A 12,686-nucleotide genomic window follows, 5' to 3' on the forward strand; every position below is an offset into this window, starting at 1 on the left:
GGGGCGCCCGGTATTTTTGATAATAGCGGTCATCAGCGGCTTCTGAGCCGCTGATGACAGCTATTAATTTAAAGGGGACAGTCTGCTGAACAGTTATACTATAAGATGATGGTCGCTTAAGCGACCATCAGCTTATAGTAGAACTGTAAATGCCAGGTCCGTATGGCATACTGACCTGGCCAGCTGGAAGCACTTTTGTAGGTCCGTATGCCATACGTCCTTGGCAGCGAAAGGGTTAAATACCCTTCTGAGTAAGAGACAACATGCCCAGCCTCAGGGTGCACTGGAAGTCCTGGTCTGGAATCTTTTACTATTACTAGCCATACTGGCCTGAACTCTGTGAGATCCATTAGTAGCGAATCTTCTGGAAATCCTGGCTGGGATTCTCAGAGGAGAACGGTAAACCCTGACATGTACTCTGAGCTTACCATAACAACAGATAATATACAATTTTACTTTCATTATCCTGTTTTAATAAGTGCCAGTGTACTGATTTAAATTAATTAGTTATTCAACACAGGGGCGTAACTAGAAATCACAGGCCACCATAGCAAAATTATGTATGGGGCCCTGTGATTTCTAGTTACGCCCGTTGCAGAGCCCATATGAGATGCCAAACAGCCCAACTGAGATTGACCCTGCGGAACCCACCATAGACTCTATGGGGGGCTCTGCAGGGTCTCAGGTGGGCTGACCACACCACTGCACACCTCTTGCCTGTCAGCCCCAATTCGCTGTCCACCTCCTCCTCCTCCATGGTCGCTGGCGGGCCCCTCCTCTGTCGCTGGGCCCTGCCTCTTCCTCCACTGCTGACACTGGGCTCCTCCTCCAATGCCGACGCCGGGCCCAGCTTCCTCCTCCGCAGCTGTCGCTGACTCAGCAGCGGCTGTGAGGAGGAACGTGCCGCTACACAGATCACTGACAGTGATTGTCAGTGATCTGAACAGCGGCACATTCTTCCTCGCAGCCGCCAGTGACAGCCAGCAGCCTGAGATGCCTTAGCGACCCAGGCAGCCTGCACGGCATCAGAAAGATGTCCTGGCCAGGCCCCCCTGTGCCACTGATTCAACACCATGGGCTTATTTACTTAAGGCAAATAGGCTGTTGACTTTGCAAAAGAATTTGTACTTTTGCAAGGGAATTTTCCCTCGGCTTAGCGAATGTGGTGAAAATGCACTTTGCAAAGAATACCCAATCACGAGAAAGGAAAATATAAAACAGTGTTTTTGCTTGCACATGATTGGAAGATGGAAGTCAGCAGAACATCACTACATTCCCTAAGCTGAGGAAAAATTCCCCTGCAAAGTGATCAACCTATTGTCCTTTAGTAGATCAACCCCATATCTTATATAAAGAAGTTACCACCACATAATTTACATCTGGCTGAATACAGTAAAGAGAGATCTGTCCTGCTTCTTACAACAATGGTTGTTCTCTGCCACTCTTGCAGGAAACTGGATCTGACTGGCCGTTGTACACTTTCCCCCCTCCCTGTGCCTAAGTAAATGTATATCATTGCTGTTGGCAAAACTGACAAAAATTGATATTAGAGTAGGGTAAAAGGAAGACACAGCAAAAACTACTTTACCAGAATTCTAGCATTATGTGAGCGAGAAATTTGCATAACCTCCTACATGTAAAGAACATTGGACCAGGATGACAATGATACCCATCATCAAGAGAATTTAACTATATTCTGCACACACAAAATACAATCTGTTTATGTCTTCCATTCCTGAAAGTGTCATAAGCCTTAACTTTTTTGGTCTCAAGTACTTTCCCAACAAATTCAAGGTTACTTGCTGGTACTAAGGAAAGCCATTAAAAGGAAATGTGTAAAAAACAGAGCAATATCAGACTGACCATGAAATAAATAGTTTAATCAGCAGAGAAAAGAAATAACTTGTGAAATCACATGCTCCTATAATATAAAAGCAATATGTAATAGGGGACATGCAAATATCCTCTGTCAAAGCAAAGCATTTTAGTAATGGAACCAGTAACTTTCTCTGAATGTAAAGTGAAAGTAGTGGAAAATTTTACAAGACAGAATTATGTAAAACTAATTCAAGTAAATAAAAGACTTAAGAGATCTTATCTTTTTTACATTGAAAACTACATTTTCCGAAGTGAAAGAAATGCAGTCCCTGTTAACCCTTTAATAGGAACAACTTCAGCATTTAGCTTTGTACAAATGACTTAAGACACTTGCAGTTGTAATAAAGAATATAGATGTCAAAAAAAGATCCCTTGTGTCAGGGGAGGATTGGGATCCTTTGGCCTGAGGGAGCAAACTCAACCAACTGTCCCTTTAGTTGTCTAGGTTAAAGAAAGTGTACCACGCAAAGTGTGGCATGGTGCCACATTGATGGGTGGGCATAGTTACAGGTGTGAGTTTCATGGATTATTGTGAGACATGTTCCCATATTCCAGCATCACCTTCCTTAGTAAGTGCCATTGTACTGATTTAAATTAATTAGTTATTCAACACGGGCGTAACTAGAAATCACAGGGCACCATAGCAAAATTATGTATGGGGCCCTGTGATTTCTAGTTACGCCCCTTGCAGAGCCCATATGAGATCACAAACAGCCCACCTGAGATTGACCCTGCGGAGCCCATCTATATTTTTTATTACAACTGCAAGTGTCTTAAGTAATTTGTACAAAGCTAAATGCTGAAGTTGTTCCTATTAAAGGGTTAACAGGGACTGCATTTCTTTCACTTCGGAAAATGTAGTTTTCAATGTAGCTCTTGGCATTTGGTCACATGACATCTGAGAACCGCAATAAAAGTTGTTGCTCTTGAAGGCTTATCACTGTCATGAATATAATGGCCAGTATATGTCACTAATTGTCCTGTGCTGATCTATGTCTGAATGGTGAACATCAATAATACCTACATTATTCTGCAATGTACAATGCAGAGCTAAGGGGCCTGAGTTAGTTTACATCATAAGCAATGTATATGCAAAAAAAGTACCGTAAATTTAGGGGGGAAAAAATATCAAAAAAACATTTATTCTTACCCTTATTTTTGGTAAAATATAAAAGACGGGGTCACTTCTGGTAAATAGACACCAAACATGTCAAGCCGTTTTTTGTGATTTTGCGTGCCCGCAAAATCACAAAAAACGACCACACTGAAAATTGGCCATAAGTGACGCTTTAAACTCTTTTACTGGTCATCAGTTTAGTGTTATCAGTGATAACACTAAACTATAACTATTATTGCTCACACTCTGACGTTCGCAGTGGTATGTAACATTTGCCAGCGGAATTGTCATTTTCGCACGTAGGCACACCCAACGCATGTTTGCGTGTGTATTTATTATTTATTTTTTATGCTTATTTTTTTACACTTAACTTTATTGCTATCACATGGGGGGCTAAGAAGCCCCCTATGTGATAGCCAATTTACATGACAGGTCCTCTTTATGGAGACATCAGGGGTCTCCAAGACCCGTAATGTCACCTAAGGACCCGCAGAGAAGCTGATGAAGCAGATATCTGCTTCACCAACTTCTCCTCAGCCTCTGAAGCTGGAGAGTGAAAGGAGAATCACTTCCTGCATTCGGGGACCGAAGAGGAGGTCAGAGGGAGATCGTGTACTGATCTTCCTTTGATCTCCTGTCACAGAGCAGCTGTGCCGGGGTAGTGTAACGCTCCCGGCCGACCGTTTACTTACAACGACCGGCTGGGAAGCTACTCGACCGGCTGGGAAGCTACTGTTAAAGCGTATGTCAAGACAAAACAGTTTTTTTGGTTTTGGACAGAGAAGGAACACTTTAGAACCACTGTTGAGTTTTTACTGCTATCTGGGGCTTCATTAGAGAGATTGCCCTTCACTGTTCTAGTTAGATTTTTACCAGACAGGAAGTGAGGGAAAATCTGCAATAAGCATAGACTGCAATACAAAGCTAAAGTTCTAGCCTTCTGCTGCTCTAGAGATTTAGCCCCACATTTCCTGTCTGGTTAAACCAGGACAGAAAGTGAGTGGAAACCTCTATAATGAAGTGCCGGATATGGTAGAAGCAATGTTTCTAACCCTTCTCACTCCATAAAAAAAACATTTTGGTTGGGCATACAATTTAAAATACTTGGCTATTTTCAGCCAGCAGGATGTGAAGAGCAGGCAGACATGAATTCATAAGAGACCTGTGTCACTTTATAAATGCAGAATTGTACAATGTAGCATGTAGGTGCACGCTGTATTCATATTGCTATAACAGTGCTTATTTTTGTCTACTCTGTGAATATAATGTTGTGTTTGTTTCTCTCCCTTACATTTTCTAGATTTCTTCTGAAGCAATTCTTACTAAGCAAGAAGAAGCGGCAGATGCTGTACAAACATTGCAGTTACTTTTAGCCAAGCACGGTGACAGGTATCCTAAAGAAGACATTTTCTATAGTGTTTGGGAGAATTGTGATCTTTACAAAATCATAGATACTGTATTATGTGCTCTTTAGGCCTTGTTCACACCAAGCGCGTTCCAGGAGCAGAGTAGAGCAGTTACAGACCGGATCAAAACTGCGGCCAATGTATTCCAATGGTATTTTGGGCTCTAGTTCACACCGCAACGTTCAGTTCCAGAGCATGTAAAAAACTGCACCAAGCCCTATTTTACCTGCTCTGGAATGCATGCAAACGCATCAAAAATGCATGCAAATGCCTTGGAACGCAGTGAAAGCCCATTTTAAACAAAAAAAATAATTGTTTTAACCAAAAACGAGTCTGTATGTGGTAGGCTTTGCCAGCACACCCACCCTTCCCCATGTATAAGTGATCAGGCTGGGCTATAGATTGCTTAGGCACCAAGACTTTCACTGTAGGACTCCCGAGAAGTTGGGGTTTTCAGGGGCTACAGTTTATAGTAAACACGTTATAGTTTTGGTCTTAGGTTCAGACTTTACCTGTTATTGTATTATAAAATATAATTATGAAACAATATTTTTCCTTAATCTTCTGGTTTTGGAAATGCAATGGTGAGAAATAGTTGAAAATGGAAATTGAATAGCGATGGTCCAGAGAAAGCGAATTCCCTTTGTCACAGCATAATTACTATACACATTGTTTTAAGGCAGAAGTGGAGATTAGAGAAGAGAGAGAAAATAGGGCACATTGCTCTTTTTATTCCGTTCTTGGATTCCTTATCTCATTTTTGTTTGGTATAGGTCAGTTTTGTACCCTTTTATCTGCAAGGCAATCTGTTATGAATTTGTCTTCCTTTTACTTACTAAAATCTAAGTCCAGGTGACTGCTTAGTTAAAGACACACACCCAGACTGTTGATGGGGCAATGAACAAGTAGCACCAACCTGGTGAGCCATGTGCTCTGCTAGCACTGTAGCAAATCCTGTTTGCCACCTAGTGCTATCCCTTCCTCTCTCAATTCTGCCCCCTTTTCAGATGTAAGTAATATTATTCCACTGTCTTTTCCTATTTATGGTTATTTAAAAAACTACACTGTATAGGGCTCTCACATCTTTCTCCCCACTTTCTATTTTTTCCACTCTCAATTTTTTCTGAGAGCAACAACGATAACAGAAATGTAAAATTGTCTAAAAACTGTTTTTCTTCTTCACCAGAATGACAGAAGAAGAAAGATCAGAGATTGAAACACAAATCAAAGCACTGCAGGAAAGCCAGAGTGTGCTGTCTAGAGAGTATGAAAGACGGCAACAAGAAGCAAAGAATTTGGTAGAGAAACTGGTGGAGCAGAAGGTGACATTGCTTGATCTATTTGTAGTGCATCAATTATGCAATCTGTGTGATTTTCTGCATGGAGTTGGATCAATAAATCAATATGTTTTTTTCCTGCTTTTAATAAGGATCCTTGTTTTTGGGGGGTATGTTGGTGGGTAAACGGTAGAGCCAAGCTAATACTGGTTGAATATTAACATTTCTTATGCTTTCTTATGATCTCATTTGACAAAACCTAGTAAAAGACCACTAGTGTGTTTTCTATAGGATTGGCAGTTTTGTAATCAGTGATATCATCCTGATTTCGCTATTAACAACGTTTGATTCATCAGGTGTGGTTTATACAGTATGCTGTAAACATGATGAGCATGGTTCAATGTGTGACTTCTCTAACCCATCACAGGCATCAAATGGCATGGTGATTTACTTTGCAGGTGATATGAAATCCATCTGTTGTCATCAACTGTTTTCACTAACCCCCACAGTGTCTTCTAAAACCAAGTTCTAGTTCACAGATGCATGCTGAGTTTAAAGCTTATGTCACACTTGCTGTCAAGACTGCTGACATAAATAGCTTGCACTTTTGAGCTGTTAATACAGTTGTTTGTTACAACTTTGGTAAGTATCTTGCTTTCTAAGCACAATTAAAGGTAATAATTCGGCATGTGTTATGACCAATATTTCCTTTATTAATTATTTTGTATTTCCTACTTTAGGTTGATAAGATTGTATCAGGAACCATAGATGAGACAAATGGGACAGTTTATTCAGTCTATCAGTCTGTTCTGGAAGGCCTTATTGATTATGAAACTGGAATTCAGCTGCTTGAAATGCAGCTTATTGTTTCTGGATTGGTTTGTCCACACACAAAGACATGTTTTGATGTTGAAGAAGCCAAAACTCACAGGCTTATTGATGCACAAATTCAAATACGATTACAGGAAATAGCAGAGGCTAAAGTTATTATTTCAACACTCTCCCCAAGTGAGTTTCCAGTAATTTCTGCCATTGAACAGGGGTTAATATCAGAAACAATAGCAATTAAGGTGATCAGCACATTACTTTCTTGTGGTTGCCTTCAAGCCCCTACAACTGGAGAGCAACTCAACATAAATAAACTCTTCCAGCGAAATATGATCTCCCCATTGATGTTTACAAAACTACTTGAAAGACAGAAGACAGGTAAAGATCTGATTGATCCTATTACTGCAGAGAAGGTTACTCTAACAGAAATCCTCCAAAGGACTGTCATAGATAAAACAACAGGAATGAGATTTCTTCCAGTTAATGTAGAAGAAAAAGGTAAAGTCACATTAAAATCTGGAAGGAAAGTCAATGTTCTAAGAGCAGCTCATGAAGGAGTCCTAGAACGGGAAGTCATGTATAGATTGTTGGGGGCTCAGCTTCTTTCAGGAGGTATTATCGAACCTGATTCTGGAAAAAGATTGACATTGGAGGAATCTCGAGAGCAAGGTATAACTGATCAGGCAACAATATGTGGAATATTAACTCAACAGATTCAAAATGGAGGAATAATTTGCCCATTAAGAAAAAAATATTTAACTGTGGATGAAGCTATACAATGCAATTTAATCTCACACAGTAGTGCACTGATGGTTTTGGAAGCACAAAGAGGATTTATTGGATTGATATGGCCTGATACAAGTGAGATATTCCCAATATCCACTTCTTTGCAACAAGGAATGGTTTCAAATGAACTAGCACAAAAGATTTTAAGTAACAGACAGAAAATTGCTGGATTATATATACCAGAGACATCTGAGATTGTAAAATTGGATGTGGCTGCTCAACTTGGCATAATAGAGAATAACACAGCAGCAGTTCTCAGCAACCTGGAATTACAGGACAAAATGCCAAACATAGATGTACTTGAACCTACCTGCAAATTGAAATGGATGTCTTGTTATGATTCCCAGACCACTCAGCTGAATGAAAATTCAGAAAATAAATCAGAGGAACCATTGATGCACAATCCTGAACATACAAAACAGTTGTTCATTTCCTATCTCATGATAAATAGCTATATTGACGCCAATACAGGAGAAATACTTTTGTTGTTTGATGGTGATCTTGATGAAGCTGCCAGCATGTTGCTAGAGTCTGAACATATAGTGCGCACATCACTAGAAGACAATGGAGAGCGCACTGATCTTGATGAAGCTGCCAGCATGTTGCTAGAGTCTGAACATATAGTGTGCACATCAGTAGAAGACAATGGAGAGCTCACTGACCTTGATGAAGCTGCCAGCATGTTGCTAGAGTCTGAACATATAGTGCGCACATCACTAGAAGATAATGGAGAGCCCACTGATCTCGATAAAGCTGCCAGCATGTTGCTAGAGTCTGAACATATAGTGCGCACATCACTAGAAGATAATGGAGAGCCCACTGATCTCTCTGAAACAGAGCTGGCTGCAAAACGTACCCAAGAGAATGTATTTGATGTTCAACCTACCAAAGAGAGTCAGAAAGAGTCACTTCAAGACGACCATAAAGACAGTAGCAGTGAAATACTAGTTTTGTCCAAAATTAATCATTTTAATGATGTGCCAGAGAATAAGGACTCTTCTAAACAAGAACATAGCAGTTCTTCTGATCCAACAGATCAGTTGTTTACTTTGATTGATGACTGCAATAGAAGTGAGCATGAAGAGCAGCAATTTCAAGGTTGCTGCTTTAATGACGATCTTCCTCTTTCTAATATAGGTCAGGAAATTTCCTCTGATCTCTTGCATGAGGAAGAGGAATATAGTGATTACTCTAATGATTCTGAAATCAGAACACATAGATATTTGGGAAGCAGCAGCGATTCAGAAATATCTGTGGGCGATGATGACAGTGAATTTGACATTAGTAACATGTCCCCAACACTAAAAACATGGAAAACTATTGGGGAAGACAGTATAGAGGATAGGACACCTACTCAAAGTGATTCAAGTTCAGACGATGATACTTTCTATTACAATGACAATGATGTTGAAAGCACTGACACGATACACGGAAGACAGTTTCTAGAGACAATAACCGAAGAAGATTCAGAATGTAACTCATGTGTAGAAGACCAGACAGTAGTCCATATAGACGTTCGGCCTCCTAAGGAACCCAACTCAACCTTAGCTCATGCAGAGGAAGAGGTGTTGGAAAGTAGCGTATTAAACACGTGTAAAGATAATATATCCCATAGCCCTCACAATGTTTCTGTAGTAATCAGCGATGAAGAAATTGATGATGAATATAGTGAAAGTTTTTTCAGTGAAACTGACATTGAATGTTTTGTTACTGATGAGACCAACAGTGAGAAAGATTATCATGCTACGGAGGAGCATTTTCATTTTTGTGTTGAAGATAAAGACATTGATGAAGTTGCTGGTAAATGTAACTTTAATACTCAATGTAATGGTGTTGATGCTCAGACAAATAATATTTCCAGTGAGAATTCTTGCTCAGTTGGAGCATGTGAAAACATATGTAACTCTAAAATTCCGAGTGATTCACAACACCTTCCTGATAATTTATTAGATACACATATATTAGAAACTAGAAACTTTGACAGTTATAATACTACAGAGCCTCAATTTCAAGGTAAGATTACTTGTGCCAATCACTACCTTAAACATATGGAAGAAAATGTAAGGGGGGATCCCACATCCCTCCAAACACCAGATAATTGTTCAGCTGCCAGTAGTCATCATCCTCAAACTGAACATAATGGTATTTGCAGCAAAATGCAAGCTGTAGTGGATCATAGTGAAGAGGATAAAGCATCAGCCAAACAAACTACTGCACCTGCTCCAACTCAAGTTGATAATGTGTGTTCGGAGGTCCTGCAAGAAGGCCTTTCAGCTAAGGGAGATGGTGAACACACTGAGTTGGTTAATGGACATCACCAACACCAATGTGATGATGGTTATGTAAATAGTAACTTTAATCTTGCCCCCCTTTCTGATAGCACATGTGTCAAGCAGGATACCGAACACATGGTAATTAAAGATAAGCTGAATAATGAATGCCTTCACTCTGGAGATAGTAGTGTGTGTGCTAAGCTGTGTACTGAATACCCAAAAATTAAGAATAATCTACATTTCAGTGATGATACACTACACCAAAAAATGAATTTCAGCACAGAGCAAATGGATGGGCAGTACTGTTACAGTGATGCTAATAAATCTGCTGGCTCTACTCCTGTAATATCTAACAAAGAGACTGAAAAAAATATAGAGAGCTTGGAGTTACATGAACAAATCATTTCAGATTTACCAGATAGCAAGTCATTCCAGAAAGAGAATGGTAACAGTGAAAGTTACACTTCAGTTAACCCAACCAATGACACAGAAATAAGTAAAATTACAGATGCGCTGGAGATAAATGAAGATGTGACTAAACGGAAAGATAGTGCTACAAAACTTTCAGCCAAAAGTCCTATTCATATTGACAATCTGAGTGCAATATTTGATTCATCAGTTAGTAAAACCCACAGTAATGAGCTAGAACCCAATGCTTCCAAAGCTGTGCCTGATATTATTGAATCATATAATGCATCTGGGTCTGACACTGAAAACAGTATAAGTTCAGGTAGTTTAACAACATACCTGAAAAGTTGTGCAGGAATGATCCAAACTACAGAACCTAGTGCGGAGCATACCTTGATTGAGCCATTTGGAGTATTACTAGAGCAGAATTGTTTATTAGATGATGAAAGTGCATCCACCATAGCTCCAAAGGATAATAGTAGTGTATATCTGGGAAATGAAAAATTACTAGTTCAAATTAATAACTCATCAAAAAATCACGATGGACCAAATGAAGTTCTTGTCCAAGCAGATGGCAGTGAACCCAAGGCTCATATTTGTGAGGATTTTGACACATCAAAATGTGAAACTGAAAATCAGAGGAAGTTATATAGCACCGACTCTTCTTTTGTTGAGCAGCAAGTGCTAGAACCAAATCATCCTAAATTAATCTCTTCCCAACTTGATGAAATCTTCCATATCCCTGCTGATTCGGAACATTCAAACAAATTGGAGGAATTATTTGTAAACATAAATCAAGGTCTGTTCCCTAGTGACTTGGTCTGCTATTCTTCCCAATCTGAGAACTTTAATAAGCAAAGTCTGGATCCACCTGAATCTGTTACAGAAGGCTGCAAGCCTATACAGGCAGAAAATAAGTCAAACTGCAGTGTATCACAACAAGTCGATGAACTAAAATCCCTGGATGTAAAGCCTGGCACGTTGAATATAACAGATGCACCAGAGGTCAAGCAGACTGTGGATGAGCATTCCATTGATAAGGTAAGCAGGATATTAATATTATGGTAGAAAAACAGTTTGGTTTTTGTTTATATTATAGTAGGTTCTTGTACCAAGTTAGCCCTTTATTAGTGCAGAACGTTTAGAGTTTAAGTGATACCCTTTATTGGCTAAATTAAATTATTAAAGATTCAAACTTTCAGAACATGTTAAATTCCTTTCTCAAGCAGTGTACAATTCTGAAAATGGTTCTGAAAACTCCAAGTGATTTTTCAGTTCCAGAAAAGTGTGAAACATTGTGGTATCTTCCATTATAGCAGAAGTCTATTGATTATTGCAAAAGGTTTTGAGTTTAAGTGATGTCATTAATCACTAGCTAGTTTAAGGGGTCTATTCACTAAGCTGCCGAAGGATCTAGCCGTAGCTTGGCTGATCCTTCGGCTAGCTTCGGCCCCAGTACCCCTTCGGTTCAGTAGAACCGAAGGGCTGCTGTACGGGCTATTCGCTATAGCTCGTACAGCTCCCGAAGTCGGCCGAGCGGCTCAGTCGAGCCAAAGGCATTCGGCTATTCACTCACTGCTGTTTGGCATCTATTAGAATAGACCGAACAGCAGCGAGTAGCCTGCCGGAGGTTCGGCTTAGCCGATCCAGATGTTGGATCGGCTGAGTCGAACTCCTTCTTCACTTCGAGCATGTTCGGCCGACCCGAAGCCACACGAAGCAAGCCGATGTACAGCTGATTTCAGCCGATATACGTTCGGCTCACTTCACTTCGGGTCGGTTGTTCACTCGGCCTTCTCTCTTCAATTTGTTCAGTTAAGCTTTGAGAATGAAAGATGGCAGATGATTGGTTGCCATAGGCAACTGCTCGAGATGCTATCTGCTCCCGTTTTGATAAATTCCCCTCTATGTTCCTTCCTTTGGTTTACAGATTTGTAAAAAGACAGAGGAAGGAACCTAACATTATCCCAAAGCTTGCATTTTTAATAACTTAAGTTAGCTAGAAAAAAAGTACCATTAAACGCCAAAGTTTACATAAAAGTATGTAAGAAATTTACTATGCATACAATACCTTTATTGTTACATGGTTGCATTATGTTTCTTTACCAAATTGATTTCAGTTTGTGTTTATTTATTTTAGGTAACTGTTAAAATAAACCGGTTGTGTCAAACATTACGTGAACATTTGGTTGTTGTTCAAGACCAGAAGTTTCATTTGGAAAATTTACCACCAATCAGTGACAGCTTGGAAACCCTAAAAATGCAACTTGAGCAGCTTGAGGTAAGCATATTGAGCATGCTAATTTGATTTGGAAGTGTATAGTCAACAGATCTCAATGTAATAAAAAAAAATGTCTCTTTTCTTTATTTCTCTAGTCATTTGAATCGAGGTTGACTGCATTTTCTGCTACTCTGAAAGAAGATGTACAACTTGCAGAGCAGCTCTCACTGTCTATGCCTGATGGCAATCCAGGAGAACATCCTAAGGAGCTAAGTGACAATTTGATGAAAACTTTTTCTGCAGTTTCTGATATGTCTTCGGATCGAGCAAAACAAATTGCATATGCAGTGGACACTGAAATGGTAAGACATACATAAAATGTCTGCATATCAGGCGGGAAATTAATTTGGGTGATCTACTTGGATTTTGTTAAAAGGAAAAAAAGAAAATACATTTCTAATGGATTTGATATAAAACAAGCATGTATTTTAT

At 39.6% G+C, this 12,686-nt stretch overlaps 1 protein-coding gene across 2 annotated transcripts in view; it reads left to right on the top strand.

Moving 5' to 3' along the window:
* The window catches only part of DST (dystonin), a 404,726-nt gene that overhangs the window by 239,382 nt on the left and 152,658 nt on the right, over positions 1-12,686 (top strand). For both annotated transcript variants that reach the window (XM_018560544.1, XM_018560545.1), the window contains 2 exons: positions 4,296-4,384; positions 5,588-5,723. In XM_018560544.1, the coding sequence (XP_018416046.1) occupies positions 4,296-4,384; positions 5,588-5,723 (225 nt within the window). The remainder of the gene's footprint in view (positions 1-4,295; positions 4,385-5,587; positions 5,724-12,686) is intronic.

The sequence above is a fragment of the Nanorana parkeri genome, unplaced genomic scaffold (genome assembly GCF_000935625.1).
Source record: "Nanorana parkeri isolate BGI_ZX_2015 unplaced genomic scaffold, ASM93562v1 scaffold464, whole genome shotgun sequence".
Lineage (NCBI taxonomy): Eukaryota > Metazoa > Chordata > Amphibia > Anura > Dicroglossidae > Nanorana > Nanorana parkeri.